The 18,706-nt window shown below is 51.7% G+C and overlaps 1 protein-coding gene across 13 annotated transcripts in view; it reads left to right on the top strand.

Annotated features, from left to right (window-relative positions):
* TANGO2 (transport and golgi organization 2 homolog) overlaps positions 1-18,706 on the top strand; it is a 48,095-nt gene that overhangs the window by 17,581 nt on the left and 11,808 nt on the right. For 5 of the 13 annotated variants that reach the window (XM_054469189.2, XM_054469190.2, XM_054469191.2 and 2 more), the window contains exons 2-5: positions 967-1,061; positions 7,878-7,966; positions 16,994-17,113; positions 17,964-18,078. In XM_054469189.2, coding sequence (XP_054325164.1) covers positions 1,006-1,061; positions 7,878-7,966; positions 16,994-17,113; positions 17,964-18,078 — 380 coding nt within the window. In that variant the 5' untranslated portion in view covers positions 967-1,005. Of the gene's footprint in view, positions 1-966; positions 1,062-1,122; positions 1,299-7,874; positions 7,967-16,993; positions 17,114-17,886; positions 18,079-18,706 lie in introns of those variants that run through there. The other 8 variants (XM_054469196.2, XM_054469193.2, XM_054469194.2 and 5 more) reach the window with 5 other exon arrangements.

Genomic DNA, 18,706 nt, shown 5'->3' with positions numbered 1-18,706 from the left:
GAAGGAGATGTGCATGTGGGGGACTGTCTTGAAGGAAGAATGTATACAGTGGTCTATTTCCAAGACAAAGTGTCTTAAATTGGCTTAGGTCAGCAAACTACAGAAGAAACAGGATATACTAGGCCCCTGCTTGGATAGCTGATGCGTGCTTGTTGGCCTCCTCTTACCCCCTACTTAGTTGCCTTCACCCAAACCAAAGAAGTTTAGTCCAAGCTGAAAGTTTACTAGCCTGCAAAATAGCTCATTTTGTCTGTTCTTATCAGCCTGCCTGCTACTTAGGTCATAAGTTAAATACTTAAAAAGTCCCTGAGCTAACTAGGACTGCAATGCATTTAGGGCTGCAACAAAATACAGCAAGATAACCCCCCCAAAAAAAACACCTGAAGCCCCTACCCAACAATTAATAGGCGACGTCTGGGAAAATTGTGACCCCATAGTACTCGGCCTATGAGGAACTGGGGGAGGGACCTGCGCACTAGGGGATAAATTGCTTGTCGAAACTGTGCTGGGTGTGCCTGTCTGACACTTGATCTTGTAAGACTGTCATTAAAAGTCTCACTTTCGCCATTCTCTGGGTCTCTGAGTTCATTCTTTAGATTTGGATGGGTAAGTTTGTTTCTCACAGTGTGGCTTCTGCCCTCACTTCTGCTGCCCCCCCGGGGGCCCCCTCAGCACCCCAGCTCAATGTGTCCGGGCCTTAAGACTACCATGATGCTGATGGGATGCTTCTGTTCAGGGCTGGTGTTGCAGGTGGTGGAGAGACAGTCTGGCCAGTGCCGATGAGTGCGTGGGTTTGGGAGGTGTTTGTGTGGCACTGGCCAGGAATGTGGTGTCCAGTTGCCCCACATCTAGCAAGCGGTACAGACACCACAGAGGTGGTTCTGTCTGTTCTGGCCTGTTGCAGATTCGGAGGGCAGCCCTGAGTGTCTGCCATCCACTCAACTCGGTGTTTTCCTTTTCCCGCAGACCTCACGACCTGTGTCAGCAGAGCTGCCCTGCACCGCCATGTGCATCATCTTCTTTAAGTTTGATCCTCGCCCTGTTTCCAAAAACACGTACAGGTAACCCCCTCGCTCTGCGTCTGCTGCGCCCTGCAGGGTCCCGGGTGCCCAGCCAGTTCTCATGCCACCTGAGCTGCTGTGTGCAGGAAGGTGTGTGTGCCAGGCCGGGGCTGCACAGGCCTGGCACTGCCCTCCAGGACAGGGTCACTCAGTGTGGGATGCTGTCAGAATGCCTCTCGGGGCGGGGACTCCAGTCGATGTACAAAGATGTGAAGACTCAGCCACAGAAGGCAGCCATAGATAGGACAGAGGAGTGACATGGGTCCAGGCAGGCCGAAGTTCTATGGGCTTTGAGGAGGGTCGGGCAGCAGAACTGGGACAACGGTGTCAGTGAGTGAGAGCCAGCTTGGGCTGGCGGGTCGCAGCTGCTGGTGAGAAGTCAAAATGGTGGCCAGGCTGGGGTCTGTGTGTGGGTCCTGAGCTGAGGAAAAAGAACCTGGGGAAGAGGGGATGCTGAGGACCAGCCAGAGGAGTCAGGAAACCGAGGCCAGAAGCCACCCCTGACCCTGGACTCAGGACGGCCACACCTCCATTCCCCAGGACACCCCAGCGTTTATACACACGGAGAATGAGGCAGAGATGTAACCCACATCCAAAATGAAACTTGTAGCCACTCTCTAATGCAACTGCTTGGGAAGTTTTCATCATTTTAAAATCTGTACCAGAAGGGATTTGAACCATTTCAAGAGGGTCTCAGATTTGAGTCACTGCGAAGTTGCATAGACACCATGCTGCTTGTCTTCAAGGCTGAGTGAAGTCATTTCAGGCCAAAGAATCAGGAAGGAAGGGTGTCTGGTGTTTTCCCTTTTTGCAGTTGGGTGAGTGGCAGGGCCAGGCCAGGGTCCAAGCAGCAGACAGCATGCTGCAGGGAAGGTGGAAGAAATGTTAAGAAAAAACTATTGACTGCTACAGGGACTGGAGTAGTGTTGGGCTGGCTAGTGAGTGAACAGAAGTCTAAAGAATGTAGGGGCTGGCCGGGCACGGTGGCTCACGCCTGTAATCCCAGCACTTTGGGAGTCCAAGGTGGGCGGATCATAAGGTCAGGAGATCCAGATCATCCTGGATAACATGTCTCTACTAAAAACACACAAAAAAATTAGCTGGGCATGGTGGTGGGTGCCTGTAGTCCCAGCTACTTGGGAGGCTGAGGCAAGAGAATGGCGTGAACCCGGGAGGCAGAGCTTGCAGTGAGCCGAGATTGCGCCACTGCACTCCAGCGTGGGCAACAGAGCAAGACTGCATCTCAAAAAAAAAAAAGATTAAGGTAAAATAAGGTCATGTGGGTAGGCCCTAATCAATATGATGGGTGACTCAGATACGCACAGGGGAAGCTGGCGTGTATACAGAGATAGAAGCAGTCGTCTGCATACCGAGAGACCCTCAAAAGGAGCCAGCCCCGCTGACGCCTTGATCTTGGATCTCCAGCATCCAATGCTGCGAGACAATAGCGTCTGTTGTTGCAGACGCCTGGTCTGTGGTGCTTAGTTACGGCAGCCCCAGGAAACTAGCATGCTGAGGAGAGCCAGCCAGCTCTGTGTGTGTTTCAGGGCTGCCTCCTGCAGGGTGCTGAAGAGACTCAGCCCACCCCGAGTGCTCCCATCTCTGGAAAAGAAGCTTGATGGCCGGCCTGAGGGTGCTGGTCAGTGCCACCCAGCCCCCTGGGTGGAGAGGAGGAGGGTTGACATGGGCCCCTCTTGCTTTCACTCAGAACCCGTGTGTTGCTGCCAGGACCTGTCCTGCAGGTCCTGCCATTCCAGTTGGCCTCGGGACTTCTCTGGACTATTTTCCGAAACCCTAAGCCAAAGACGAAATGTGCCACCCCTGGGTGACTGAGCAAATGTGCGCTGTGTTTTCCTGACTTCATGGGAGGGTGTGAGACACCTCTGGTGGCTGCTTCTGCTCTGGCTGTGGGGTGTCCAGCCAGGGGAAGGGCACGCTGCAGGCTGGGAGCACAGGCACTTCTATGGAGCCCCTGACAGCACCTCTGCAGCACTTTGGGAGGCCTCGTACAGGTACCCAGCTAGGCTGGGCTGGACTCCTCACCTGTGGACTGGGGTAAAAAGTAGGGTGCTTTAGGCCACTATGTTTTTATTATTATTATTATTATTATTATTATTATTTTAGAGGCAGGATCTTGCTCTGTTGCCCAGGCTGGAGTACAGTAATGTGATCATAGCTTACTGCAGCCTCAAACTCCCCGGCTCAAGCGATCCTCCCACTTTAGTATGCCTAGTAACTGGGACTACACCATGCCCGGCTAATTTTTTTTTTTTGGTAGAGACAAGGTCTCACTGTGTTGTCCAAGGTGGTCTCGAACTCCTGGGCCCAAGTGATCCTCCTGCCTCAGCCTCCCAAAATGCTGGGATTACAGGCATGAGCCACCATGCCCGGCCTAGGCCACTGCGTTTGGTAATTTGATACCCATCACAGAAAACCAAGACCCTGCAGCAAGATAACACAGTCACTTCATGATGTCACCCTATCTCTTTAAAAACTGCCTATTTACGGCTGGGTGCAGTGGCTCACACCTGTAATCCCAGCACTTTGGGAGGCCGAGGTGGGTGGATCACTTGAGGTCAGGAGTTCGAGACCACCCTGGCCAACATGGTGAAACCCCATCTCTACTAAAAATACAAAAATTAGCCTGGCATGGTGGCGCACACCTGTAATCCCAACTATTAGGGAGGCTAAGGCAGGAGAATTGCTTGAGCCTGGGAAGCAGAGGTTGCAGTGAACTGAGATAGCACCACTGCACTCCAGCCTGGGTGACAGAGCGAGACTCCATCTCAAAAAAAAAAAAAAAAAAAACTGCCTGTTTACCACCCCATGCGATGCCCCTTGCTGGCTTCAGCCTAGAGTGGCTGCAGGACAAGCTGTTACTCCATGGGGCAGCTTCCATGGGGTCACCACTGAGGGTTTGATCACTGGATCTCAGGCCAGAGTACCTCCTATCTGTCACAAAACTGCCCCCCAGACAGTGCACACACTCACCCCCTGGCAGAACACACTCGCCCCCTGAGATGATGCACATACCCCCCCAGATGGTGCACGCACTCACCCTGACTAGCAGCATGGGTTTCAGGTGGTGATGGATAATTAGTGGTTTCAGTTATTGGAACAAAATAAAGCCGAGGTGACTTGCCATCCTCAGGGACCTCGCCATGGTGGGTGCATCCCTGTCTCTCTGGACGTGGGGCGCAGATAGGCTTCTATCCATGTGCAGCCCTACCAGTGATGACTGAGAGAGCTACTTCCTCCTCCCTTTGGGGCTTGATCTGGGTGCTCAGCATGCTGGCTCATCCCTGAATTATGTATTCAATGAAATCCCTGGCAAACCACCAGCAATTCAGCTAAACAGTGACTGCTGGGACAAAAATAACCTGACAATTAATGTTCCTGAGTTATTAGGCAAACATATATAATTGCTCCTTGTTTAAAAACAGACAGCTGAACATCTTAGGACAAAAGTCCATGCTCAGTCAGCTTTTCTTCTTACTTTTCTCCCCTTTATTTTCCCTTTGCAAGAGCATTATGTCAGAATCAGCACCCGAAGCCAACAGCCCCAGCCTGGTTTGGGGTTGGACTGGGATGAGGTGTCCCTGGCTCCCCCGACACCTGTTCACCTGCAGGGCTCTGGGACATGGAAGCCGAGGAGGAAGGTATTTAAGAGAGAATGCTGAGCAGAACCACATGGAGCTTGACCCCACCCATGGGGTGGAGGAGCTCTCATCCCAGACCCTGGTGCATCCCCACCATAGCACTCAGGGACTGCGGTGTTCCCCCTTCTCCTGCCCGCTGGCCAGGACACAACCAATGGGCACCTTCTACAGGACTGGCCCATCCAGGTCTGGGGCAAGTACACTGCCTTCTGCTAGCACTGTCCAGCCCAGGGAAGGTGGGCTCAGCTGCTATCCCTGCTGCAGAGGTTGAGGGGCACTTCTGCCCAGAAGGGACATGGAGACTTGGGCCGGGTCTGGGTTGAAACATGGCAGTTAAAGGTACAAAGGCTGAGGCTCATCAGGGACAGAGACCACCTTCCCCTACCCCAGGCAGCACATCCCCGAGACCTGGTGCAGCCCTGGGGCCAGCTGGGCGTCAGAGCAGGCTGAATGGGGCACCCTGGAGGTGGTGAGGCTTCCATAGCAGACCCCAAGGGCTCTAGGGCATGGCACAGTCCCTGGCAACGACCAAAAGCATTTCCTGAGTTCTGCGGGCAAGAAGCTTCGGGGGCAGGCGCTGAGTGAGGGGCACACATGTGCACACAGGCGTGAATGCCTCCAAGGGCGTGAGTGGTGGGTGCTAGCACCACGTACTTTTTTGTTTGAAATGGAGTCTCGCTCTGTCGCCCAGGCTGGAGTGCAGTACCACGATCTCAGCTCACTGCAACCTCTGCCTCCTGGGTTCAAGCAATTCTCTGCCTCAACCTCTCGAGCAGCTGGGATTACAGGTGCCCACCACCACGCCCGGCTAATTTTTTTTTTTTTTTTTTGAGACGGAGTCTCGCTCTGTCACTCAGGCTGGGTGCAGTAGCACAATCTCGGCTCACTGCAAGCTCTGCCTCCCGGGTTCACACCATTCTCCTGCCTCAGCCTCCCGAGTAGCTGGGACTACAGGTGCCCACCACCACACCCGGCTCATTTTTTGTATTTTTAGTAGAGATGGGGTTTTACCGTGTTAGCCAGGATGGTCTCGATCTCTTGACCTCGTGATCCTCCCACCTTGGCCTCCCAAAGTGCTGGAATTACAGGCGTGAGCCACCGGGCCCAGCCTAATTTTTGTATTTTTAGTAGCGATAGGGTTTCACCATCTTGGCCAGGCTGGTCTTGAACTCCTGACCTCATGATCCACCCACCTCGGCCTCGCAAAATGCTGGGATTACAGGCATGAGCCACCGCACCCAGCTGTGAGCACCACTTTCACTCTCAATTTTATGAATGTCTGTTATTTCACATTTAATCAGGAGCAAATATTGTTTTATGAAATTGACGTGCAATGGTCAATATGGAAATTATTTTTAAACACTTGTCAGGATCTCACCACTGCAACTTGGTTTCAGACTCACAGTGTGATGGCAGGACAGCCGAGCTCTGCTCCTTGGAGCTGCCTTTCCGGCACAAGTGCTCAGGGGGTCTTCAGCCATCACTTTTTTTTTTTTTTTTTAGAGACAGGGCTTCTCTGTTCCCCAGGTTGGAGTGCCATGGTGCAGTCACAGCTCACTGCAGCCTCAAACTCCTGGGCTCAAATGATCCTGCTGCCTCAGCCTCCCAAGTAGTTGGGAATACAGGCATGCACCACCACACCTGACTAATTTTTGTTGTTTTTTTTTTTTTGAGACGGAGTCTCACTCTGTCGCCCAGGCTGGAGTGCAGTGGCACAATTTCGGCTCACTGCAAGCTCCGTCTCCCGGGTTCACACCATTCTCCTGCCTCAGCCTCCCAAGTAGCTGGGACTACAGGCGCCCACCATCACGCCCGGCTAATTTTTTGTACATTTAGTAGAGATGGGGTTTCACCATGTTAGCCAGGATGGTCTCCATCTCCTGGCCTCGTGATCCACCCACCTTGGCCTCCCAAAGTGCTGGGATTACAGGTGTGAGCCACCACACCTGGCCCCGTATTTTTTTTTTTTTGTGGATATGGGGTCTTACTTTCTTGCCCAAGCTGGTCTCAAACCTCCTAGGCTCAAGTGATCCTCCCACTTTGGCCTCCCAAACTGCTGGGATTACGGGTGTCATCCACTGTGCCTGGCCCAGCCATCGCTTCTTAGACCCTCAGGTCTAACGGACATTGCAAGAACTGACCCCTTCCACTCAGTCACCGCTATGTCCTTATTTGTTTTCTTCTAGTGTCCAAGCTGGGACTTGAAACTCAGTTTTCTTTCCTCAAGACCAGGGCTCTTAAAGTTTAGTTGTCTCTCCTAATTGCAAAAGAAATATTTGTTTGATTAGGCTGGGTGTGGTGGCTTACACCTGTAATCCCAGTACTTGGGGAGGCTGAGGCAGGTAGATCATTTGAGGTCAGGAGTTCAAGACCAGCTTGGCCAACATGGTGAAACCCAATCTCTACTAAAATTACAAAAAATTAGCTAGGTGTGGTGGCGGGTGCCTGTAATCCCAGCTACTCAGGAGGCTGAGGCAGGAGAATAGCTTGAACCCGGGAGGCGGGAGTTGCAGTGAGCCGAGATCACGCCACTGCACTCTAGCCTGGGTGATACAGACAGACTCCATCTCAAAAAATAAAAATAGAAATATTTGTTTGATTCATAATGCAAAAAAACTAGTAAAACAGTGAAGTTCCCATCCACTCCCAACCAACCCCAGAAATTAACTCCAAAAGACACAGAATGGAGCAGCCCTCAGAAGCCTACATGCTGTGCCATTCAATCTGTATCCTTGAGCTCACGCTTCCAGGAGCCCACAGGTTTGTTGTGGGTGTTCCCGGGGCTGGGCACAGATGGACAGAAGGAGGGACAGCCCCCCACCCTCCAGCCTGGGCTCCCGGCATGCTTGCTGCCAGCCCCTAAGGGCCTGGTAGATCCATCTCCCGCCATTGAATGGTGTGGATGTGTGTCCCTGCCCAGCATCCTCCTGTTCCCTGACAAGGCTCTGAGTGCGGTCCTGGCTGCAGGCTCCCGAGAGCTCACCTGGAGCCACTGTGCTCCTTCCTCCCGTGCAGGTGCGGCAGGACTGCCGCCTTCCTGCCCTCTCTGAGACTGGCCCTTAATTGCCACTGAGGCCAGTTTTGTGTGTGAAGAGAGAAAAAGACTCGGCTCTCTCGTTTCCATCTGAAACCGTCAGTGATGCTTTCCTCGTTGCAGGCTCATCTTGGCAGCCAACAGGGACGAATTCTATAGCCGACCCTCCAAGTTAGCTGACTTCTGGGGGAACAACAACGAGATCCTCAGTGGTGAGTCTTCCTGCGTGGTCGGCGGTGGCTGCGCCTTTTTGCTTCCCTAGCCCCTGCGTGGCCCAAGTGACCCTAACTGAGTGGTGCTGCTTCCGAGTGTGATGGCGGGGTGTAGAGGTAGAACTGACGGGGCTCGTGGTCGGGGCCAGCCCCAGCACCGGGCATCGCCAGAGCTGCCCACCCAGCACTGTCTGCGTGGCTTCCTGTGCCATGCGTCTGCATGGGGGCCCCATCATGTGAAAGGATCAGTTGGTTTTATATGGATCCCTCCTTTTTGCTGAGGGCGTGTGGGTGGATTTGTGTGATGTACAGATCCACACTCAGTCACTCTGTGAAGCAACCCAGTCATATGAGTGTGTGCATGCGTGTGTATGCGTGCATGTGTGTGCCTGTGTTTGCGTTTCTGTTTGTATGTGAGCACCCTTGCTTCAGGGATGGCGAGGCTGAGTTTGGGGAGCTGGTGGTGCTGAAGCCCTGTCACCTGCACCTGCACCATGCCTGTGTTGCATGAGGTGTACTCATAGGGCAGAAGTAGGGGTGAGAACCAGGTCCTCCCCTCCAAAGATACCAGCCTCATTGAAGTCCTGTTGGACAGGAAGCAGTTCCTGCCCGTGGGGTGGTGGGAGTCTACCTAGAAGGTGTGCATAGACGGCTGGTGAGGCCACCGGTTACTCTGCCTGTGTACCAGGCGCCAAGTGGGCCCGAGGCATCCTGGCATGCTCCAGGGTGCCCACTCAGGCCAGATGTGTGACCTCGTGGGCCCACGGAGGCTGCATGTGCCCTGTGCTGCCTCCCAGGCCGGGAGGGCAGGTGTTGGGATTATAGGTGTGAACCCAACACTTAAGGAGGCTGAGGCAGGAGGATTACTTGAGCCCAGGAGTTCAAGACCAGTCTGGGCAACATGGTAAAACCCTGTCTCTACAAAAAAAATACAAAAATTAGCCAGGCATGGTGGCGTGTGCCTGTGGCCCCAGCTACTCAGGAGGCTGAGGCTAGAGAATTGCCTGAGCCCGGAAAGCAGAGGTTTCAGTGAGCTGAGATTGTGCCACTGCACTCCAGCATGGGTGACAGAGCGAGACCCTGTCTCATTCAATCAATCAATCAAATAAAAGCTCAGCTGTGGGGTTTTGTGAGGACTCCTGTGTAGGCCTGTGGCCTGGCAGTAGTGTGAGAATGCTGCTGAGGCTGGGTGGTCCTGGCACCGTGTGGGAGGAGGACAGGTGCATGGAGACTGAGGCAGGGTGGTCCTAGGCCTGCTGGTATAGGAGGATGCAGTGGGTGCAGGGCTGGTCAGGATGGGTGGGTGAAGACACAAGACTGATGTCCTTGGAAGATGGAAGGTTTTCGTAGATGAAGATGTGACGGCTCAGAGGGTTACCCTCCTCTGGCTCCTTGACTATTATGCCCTCCTGGGCTCCATCCCACCCTGGCACCCAGGTCTGTCAGCTGCCTCTGAACTAGTGCCAACCCCAGGAGCTCCAGTCTTGTGGAATTGTTCACCCCTGTGGTGTTTTGATGGTGGCAGCTGGTGCACGGATGTACATGGGCTTCTGCCAAGTGTCGGGGTGACCATATCACTAAGGCCCACATCCTCTCACTCGCTGGCATCACCAAATTGTGTGCAAAAGTTTAGGACAGTGGTTCTCCGGGTGTGGTCCTTGGGCCACCAGCTTTCCTTGAGAACTTGTTAGAAATGAAATCACCCTGGGGCGGTGGCTCACGCCTGTAATCTCAGCACTTTGGGAGTCCAAGGCAGGAGGATCCCTTAAGGCCAGGAGCTTGAGACTAGCCTGGGCAACATAGTGAGTCCCTGTCTCTACAAAAAAGAGAAAAAAAAATTAGCCAAGTGTGTTGGCACATGTCTGTTGTCCCAGTTACTTAGGAGGCTGAGGTGGGAGGATCGCCTGACCCTGGAAGGTAGAAGCTGCAGTGAACAGAGATTGAGCCACCGCAGTCAGCCTAGGCAACAGAGTGAGACCCTGTCTCAAAAAAAAGAAAAAAAAATGCAAATCAAAATCATTAAATTCATAAAAATGTGGCCAGTACTTTTTTTTTTTTTTGAGATGGAATTTGCCCAGGCTGGAGTGCAATGGTGCCATCTCAGCTCACCGCAACCTCCGCCTCCCGGGTTCAAGCTATTGTCCTGCTTCAGCCTCCCTAGTAGCTGGGATTACAGGCATGTGCCACCACACCAGGCTAATTTTGTATTTTTAGTAGAGATGGGGTTTCTCCATGTTGTTCAGGCTGGACTTGAACTCCCGACCTCAGGTGATCCGTCCGCCTCGTCCTCCCAAAGTGCTGGGATTAGAGGCATGAGCCATTGCACCTGGTGGCCATTGCTTTTTCAAGTAGTTTTTCTGTCTTCTCTCTCACTCTCTCCTTCCCTCCAGTTACACACATGTATTAGTTCACTTGCCCTTGTCCCACACCTCTGCGATGCTCTCTGTGTACTTTTCTCGGTGCCCCTAGATCTTGAGGTTTTCCAGCCTGGTGTCTGGGAGCCAGCTCTACTCCCTGCCCTGTGTGAGCACTGGTGGTTCTTGCCCCAGTGTCATATAGTCTCCTCCCTGAGATGCTGATCAGACATTCTCTGTGCAGCTCCTTCCTTTCTGGACTTTTGTGCCACTGTCTTAGTTCGTTTGTGTTGCTCTAAAGGAAAAAGCTGAGTCTGGGTAATTTTATTTTTTTTGAGATAGGGTCTCACTCTGTTGCCTAGGCTGGAGTGCAGTGGCACAATCCTGTCTCACTGCAGCCTCTAACTCCTGGCCTCAAGTGATCCTCCCACCTCAGCCTCCCTAGTAGCTGGGACTACAAGTGCACATCACCATGCCCAGCTAATTTTAAAAAATAATTTGTAGCGACAAAGCCTTGCTGTGTTGCACAGGCTGGTTTCAAAGTCCTGTCCTGAAGTGATCTTCCTTTCTTGGCCTCCGAAAGTGCTGGGATTACAGGTAATAAGCCATGATGCCCAGCCAAGGCTGGGTAATTTATTTTTTTTGAGACGGAGTCTTGCTCTGTCGCTCAGGCTGGAGTGCAATGATGCGATCTTGGCTCACTACAATCTCCACCTCCCAGGTTCAAGTGATTCTCCTGCCTCAGCCTCCTGAGTAGCTGGGATTACAGGCACCTGCCACCACACCCTGCTAATTTTTGTATTTTTGTATTTTTTTAAATTATTATTCTTTAAGTTCTAGGGTACATGTGCAGAACGTGCAGGTTTGTTACATAGGTATACATACATGTGCCATGTTGGTTTGCTGCACCTATCATCATTTACATTGGGTATTTCTCCTAACGCTATCCCTCCCCCAGCCCAATTTTTGTATTTTTAGTAGAGATGGGGTTTCACCAGGTTGGCTGGGCTGGTCTCGAACTCCTGACCTCAAGTGATCCACAAGGCTGGGTAATTTATAAGGAAAAGAGGTTTATTTGGCTTAGAGTTCTGCAGGAGACCTAAAGCACAGTGTCAGCATCTGCTTCTGATGCAGGCCTCAGGAAGCTTCCACTGATGGTGGAAGGGGAAGGGGAGGTGGTATGTGCAGATCACACGCGGAGAGAGGAAGCCAGAGAGAGGGAGGAGATGCCACGCTCTTTTAAACAACCAGTTCTCAAAGGAACTAATAGAGCTAGAAATCATCGCTGTGAGGACAACACCAAGCTGTTCATGAAGGATCTGCCATTAGGTAGATCTGTCTCCCATTAGGCCCCACCTCCAACACTGGGGATCAGTTTTTTGGGGTTTTTTTTTTTTTTTTTGAGACAGAGTTTCACTCTTGTTGCCCAGGCTGGAGTGCAATGGTGCGATCTCGGCTCACCACAAGCTCTGTATCCAAGGTTCAAGCAATGCTCCTGCCTCAGCCTCCCGAGTAGCTGGGATTACAGGTGCCTGCCACCATGCCCAGCTAATTTTTTGTATTTTTAGTAGAGACGGGGTTTCACCATGTTGATCAGGCTGGTCTCGAACTCTTGACCTCAGGCAATCCACCTGCCTCAGCCTCCCAAAATGCTGAGATTAGAGGTGTAAGCCACCTCACCCAGCCCAGGGATCAGATTTTAACATGAGGTCTGGGGGACAAACATCCAAACTATGGCAGCCATGAACTCTGGTTGTCTCAGTTTCCCCAAGCACTAAGCCCCTCTTCTCAGCTCAGGGAGTCTGCTGAACTCAGCCTGGTCCCCCTACTCCCTGGGCTGGGTCCTGGAGCCTCTCTAATCATGGGCTCACTTTGTTTCCTGTCTGTCATATCCTTTTTTGTAAAACCCGTTTGATATGGTTTAGCTGTGTCTCCACCCAAATCTCATCTTGAATTGTAGTTCCCCAAATCCCCACGTGTCCTGGGAGAGACCCAGTGGGAGGTAATTGAATCATGGGGCAGTTACCCCAATGCTGCTATTCTCATGATAGTGAGTGAGTTCTCATGAGATCTGATGGTGTTTTTTTTTTTTTTTGAGACGGAGTTTCGCTCTTGTTACCCAGGCTGGAGTGCAATGGTGTGATCTTGGCTCACTGCAACCTCCACCTCCCAGGTTCAAGCAATTCTCCTGCCTCAGCCTCCTGAGTAGCTGGAATTACAGCTGCTTGCCACCATGCCTAGCTAATTTTTGTATTTTTAGTAGAGATGGGGTTTCACCATGTTGGCCAGGCTGGTCTCGAACTCCTGACCTCAGGTGATCCACCTGCCTCCGCCTTCCAAAGTGCTGGGATTACAGGCGTGAGCTACCGCTCCCAGCCAAGATCTGATGGTTTTATAAGGGGCTTTTCCTGCTTTGCTTGGAACTTCTCCTTCCTGCCACCATGTGAAGAAGGACATGTTTGCTTCCCCTTCTGCCATGATTGTAAGTTTCCTGAGGCCTCCCCAGCCATGCTGAACTATGAGTCACATCTCTTTCCTTTATAAATTACCCAGTCTCGGGTATGTCCTTGTAGCAGCATGAGAATGGACTAATAAATACACCATTGTTTCATGTGTTTTATTTATTTGTTTATTTATTTATTTTGGTTGTTTTATGCAGGAGGGTAAATCTGGTCCTTGTTGCTTGGGCAATTTGGAAGTTTTGTTCTTGTTTTAATTATTGATTTGTAAGAGTTGTTTATCCATTCTGGATATGAGTCCTTTGTGCCTATTCGTTTCCTTAATGATAGCTTATGGTGAGCTGAATTTTTTTTTGTTTTTGTTTTTGTTTTGTTTTGTTTTGTGGTGGAGTCTCACTCTGTCGCCAGGCTGGAGTACAGTGGTGTGATCTCAGCTCACTGCAACCTCCGCCTCCCAGGTTCAAGTGATTCTTCTGCCTCAGCCTCCTGAGTAGCTGGGACTACAAGCATACACCACCACGTCCAGCTAATTTTTGTATTTTTAGTAGAGATGGGGTTTCACCATGTTGGCCAGGGTGGGCTCAATCTCTTGACCTCGTGATCTGCCCGCCTCGGCCTCCCAAAGTGCTAGGATTACAGGTGTGAGCCACCGCACCCAGCCAGAATATTTCATTTTAACAAAGTACAGTTTATCTTATCTTTTATGAGTTGTTCTTTTTGTGTCTTATCCAAAAAGTCTTTGCCTACCCGGAGGAAAATATATAACAGTATTTTCCTCCATTTGCTTCTAGAAGCCTAATTTTGGTTTTTATGTTTGGTCTATGATTTATCTCAAGGTTTTGTACATGGTGTGAGGTAGGGATTGAGGTTTACTGCCTCCAACCCCCAAATCTCTCTAGTTGTTCCAGCATCATTTATTAAATAGATTATCTTTTGCCTAGTTCATTACTATGGTAACTTGGTTGTACATCAGTTGAACATATACGTGTGGGTCTATTCCTGACTCTGTTGTGTCCCATTGATCTATGTATCTGTCTTGATGCGAACACCACGCAATCTATGAGTGCTGCTTCTTTTTAGTAAGTCTTGAAATCAGGCTGAGCACTGTGGCTCACACCTGTAATCCCAGCACTTTGGGAGGCCGAGGTGGGCAGATCACCTGAGGTTGGGAGTTCAAGACCAGCCTGACCAACATGGAGAAACCCTATCTCTACTAAAAATACAAAATTAGCTGGGTGTGGTGGTCCATGCCTGTAATCCCAGCTTCTCGGGAGGCTGAGGCAGGAGAATCACTTGAACCCGGGAGGTGGAGGTTGCGGTGAGCCGAGATCATGCCATTGCACTCCAGCCTGGGTAACAAGAGCGAAACTCTGTCTCAAAAAAAAACAAAAAAAAGAAATCAGACAATGTGGGTCTGCCTTCTTTTTCGGGACTATTTTGGCCATCCCAGTTCCTTTGCATATGCATAGATATTTTAGTCAGTCTGTTAATTGCTATAAAACAAAAAGCCCCCTGGGATTTTGACTGGGCAGGTTTTGAATCTATAGGTCATTTGGGGAGAAGTGTCACCTTAGCAATACTGAGTTGTCTAAGAAGTACCAGGTGAAACAAATAACAACAACAAGAAACACTGTTGAGGCTGGGTGCAGTGGCTCACGCCTGTAATCCCAGCACTTTGGGAGGCCGAGGCAGGCAGATCACGAGGTCAGGAGATCGAGACCATCCTGGCTAACATGGTGAAACCCTGTCTCTACTAAAAAAATACGAAAAAATTAGCTAGGTGTGGTGGCGGGCACCTGTAGTCCCAGCTACTCGGGAGGCTGAGGCAGGAGAATGGCCTGAACCCGGGAGATGGAGCTTGCAGTGAGCTGAGATCGCACCACTGCACTCCTGCCTGGGCAACAGAGCAAGACTCTGTCTAAAAAAACAAACAAACAAACAAACAAACAAACAAAAAACACTATTGAATCTTTCAGTGAATATGCACATCTCTCCTTAAATCAGGTCAGCTCAACTTGAGACCCTCAACAGTGCCCTGGAGTTTTCAGTCTTTGTCACTCATTTTTCATTAAATATTTTCCTGGTTTTTTTTTGTTTTTTGTTTTTTGTTTTTGAGACGGAGTCTTGGTCTGTTGCCCAGGCTAGAGTGCAATGGCGCCATCTCTGCTCATTGCAGCCTCCACCTCCCGGGTTCCAGCGATTCTCCTGCCTCAGCCTCCCGAGTAGCTGGAACTACAGGTGCCTGCCACTATGCCCAGCTAATTTTTGTATTTTTAGTAGAGACAGGGTTTCTTCATATTGGCTAGGCTGGTCTCGAACTCCTGACCTTGTGATCTGCCCACCTTGACCTCCCAAAGTACTGGGATTACAGGCGTGAGCCACCGCACCCAGCTTTTTTTTTTTTTTTTAATCACACTAAGGATTTTAAAATGCTGTTATAAATGGTATATTTAAATGTTCACTTTCCCGTTCTTGCTAGCATTTACTTATTAGTTCTAATACACTGGTTTTGGTATTCCTTTTGGGTTTTCTTCATATATGATCCTGCTGGTTGCAAATACAGTTTTGTTGGGTTTTTTTTTTTTTTTTTTTTTTTTTTTTTGAGACGGAGTTTTGCTCGGAGTGCAGTGGTGTGATCTCAGCTCACTGCAACCTCCACCTCCCGGGTTCAAGTGATTCCCCTGCCTCAGCCTCCCGAGTAGCTGGGATTATAGGCTGCCTCAGCCTCCTAAGTAGTTGGGATTACAGGCATGCACCACCACACCTGGCTAATTTTGGATCTTTAATAGAAATGGTGTTTCTCCATGTTGGTCAGGCTGGTCTCCAACTCCCAACCTCAGGTGATCTGCCTGCCTCAGCCTCCCAAAGTACTGGGATTACAGGTGTGAGTCACCGCACGGGGCCACAAATACGGTTTTATTTCTTTATTTTTGATCTTTACATCTTTTCTTTTTCTGTTATAATTGATTATTGTTATAAAAATAATATCTTAGGGCCGGGCACGGTGGCTCACACCTGTAATCCCAGCATTTTGGGACGCCAAGGAGGACGGATCACCTGAGGTTGGGAATTCGAGACCAGCCTGGCCAACATGGAGAAACTCCGTCTCTACTAAAAATACAAAATTAGCCAGGTGTGATGGCACATGCCTGTAATTCCAGCTACTCAGGAGGCTGAGGCAGGAGAATTGCTTGAACCCGGGAGGCAGAGGTTGCAATGACCCGAGATCACACCATTGCACTCCAGCCTGGACAACAAGAGCGAAACTCTGTCTCAAAAAATAATAATAACAATAATAAATAAATAACATCCTAGCCAGTGCAGTGGCTCACTCCTGTAATCCCAGCACTTTGGGATCCCGGCTGAGACGGGAGGATCGCTTGAGCCCAGGAGTTTGAGACAAGCCTGGGCAACACAGTGAAACTTTGTCTGTACAAAAAAATGCAAAAATTAGCCGAGTGTGATGGTACCTGCCTGTGGTCCCAGCTACTTGGGCTGAGGTGGGAGGATCGCTTGAGCGTGGGAGGTGGAGGTTGCAGTGAACTGTGTGATTGCCACTGAACTCCAGCCTGGGTGACAGAGTGAGACTCTGTCTCAAAAAAATAAAAAATGAAATATAATAATAAAAATAACATCTTAATGACAGCCTTTTTTGCCCCAATCTTTGGATAAAATGACCCCCTGGTCTAAGAAGGAGCCCTCCTGTGGCTTTCAGGGCCCTCCAACCTTGTGGCACTAGCAGTGGCCCATGCCCTGCAGAAGATTTGGCAGGGGTGAAGGTCCTGGTTGTGAGCTGAGCTCCTAGTGAAGGGCCTGCCCTTTGGACCTGGTGCATCCTGCTGGGTGAGGACAGCCAGCGTCCCTGCACCCCATTCATGCGATTGGAGCCTAGTGCTGCCCCTCAGCCTTGACACTGGCCCAAGTGGGAGGATGTGTTCTGCAGGGCGTCTGTTGGGATAGGTGTGGTTGGTGTCATAGTCGTCCTGCAGGACAGGGATCTCACTTGCACGACCCGTTAACCTCAGGGGCCACCTGGCCTTGAAGAGTTCCAGCCACGATTCCACAGCTGGAGCTGCTGGGCCAAGACGCATGTCTAACGTCCTCGAGGAGCTTGAGGCAGGAGCTGGGCCGAGTATGCGTCTCCCAGGACTGGGGACCAGGTGGGGGACTGGAATGGGTGGCATCAATGGTGGTAACACGGTCATCTGCCACAGGGCTGGACATGGAGGAAGGCAAGGAAGGAGGCACATGGCTGGGCATCAGCACACGTGGCAAGCTGGCAGCGCTCACCAACTACCTGCAGCCGCAGCTGGACTGGCAGGCCCGAGGGCGAGGTAAGGCGAGTGGGGTGGGGCCAAGGTGAGACAGGGTGGGGTGGGGCGGGCCTAGGTGAGACAAGGTGGGGCCAAGGGACTATAGGACTGGCCAATGTATGGTGGAGTGGGGCGGGCCAAGGTAGGAAGTGCCAAGGTGCTTGTGCTTGGGAGTGGGATGGGGCAGGGCTGAGGTACCGTGGGGCAGGGCCAGGTTACAGAGTGGGCAGTGCCAAAGCATGGCAGGGCAGGGCCCAGGTAAGGGTGGGGACAAAAAGGGGGCAAGCTGGGCCCCGTGGCAGGTGGGTGGCTTCCATGGGCATATCACTGCCGCCACTGAGGTGTGCTGCAGGGGTATGCGGCAGAGAAAGGAAGAGTGAGGAGGGGAGCATCCCCATTTCCCACACCCTGGCCCTCTGGCGTCGCAGCCGGGAGCCCACTCCCACCTGACCCACGCAGCACTGTTTACTCCTCTCAGGGCGCACTCTCCCCTTGTCCTCATGCATGTCACTCCTGACTGCTGTGTCACTGTCCCCTGCCTGGAATGTTTGTAGAGTAGATGCCTTCCCCGAGACGACAGCTCTGTGGACACACATTGTCCCCACTGAAAGGTGTTTACTTCATGCTGGATTTCCATAGGAAGACATAGTGGGGAAAATTTTTTTTAATAAAATGAGCAGTTTTCAGTGCTGACCTGAATGGCAGCCAGGCTGATGAGGTGTGGCTGACTCTTATGGCAGTCATGACGGGCCAGGGCTCCAGTGGGACCCCTCATCTTCCTGCATCCTCCCCAGGGGGCCCCATATCAGTGTTCCTGGGAGAAGAGCACATCCCTGCAGCTGTGGACACAGCATCTGTCCCCTGCCTACAGGTGAACTTGTCACCCACTTTCTGACCACTGACGTGGACAGCTTGTCCTACCTGAAGAAGGTCTCTATGGAGGGCCATCTGTACAATGGCTTCAACCTCATAGCAGCCGACCTGAGGTGGGTCTGCCAGAGGGGGATGGCGGCTCTGCCCAGCACTGCCTTGGGGGCAGGCCTCAGGCTCATCAGGAAGCGGGGTTCCACTGGGGGCCATGGCAGCCTCTCCAGGGACATTGCTCCTCATGACTTGGCAAACATTCTGAGAACTGAGCCTGTCACAGATGTACCAACTCGGGTATTTGGGGGTGAAGCCCAAGGCTTCCTGTGATGGCATGAAGGCTGCTGGCTCCCTGGAGAAAGCTGAGGCTGTGAAGAACAGTCGCATAGAGTGGCCCTGGCTGGGTGTCCTCCCTCCCACGGGCAGACTGTGCAGAGCAGCCCTCCGCAGCCCTGGCTTAGAGTGACTGGGATGCTGTGCTCCCAGGGAAACTCCTGTTGGAGATGAGGCCGCACGAACTGCAGAGGTTTTGCGTGTTTTGCCCTTCCGTGAAGTGAGCATTCCTCCCTCCTGCCCTCCTCCCCCTCCAACACCCCAGAACTTGGCCAATGCTGTTAGTCCGGGGCCTTCTGCCAGGACAGGCAAACGGGAAGTGGTCAGCACACTGTAGCGGGCCCTGAAGCTGCCTCCTTCCACAAGGGCAGGTCCATGGGCCTCTCTCCTGGCTCCCGAGCTCCAGGCCTGCTGTTC

Source organism: Pongo pygmaeus, chromosome 23, assembly GCF_028885625.2.
Source record: "Pongo pygmaeus isolate AG05252 chromosome 23, NHGRI_mPonPyg2-v2.0_pri, whole genome shotgun sequence".
Taxonomy (NCBI): domain Eukaryota; kingdom Metazoa; phylum Chordata; class Mammalia; order Primates; family Hominidae; genus Pongo; species Pongo pygmaeus.
Note: the sequence above shows the minus strand (reverse complement) of the source record. Positions and strands in the feature narration are given on the sequence as shown.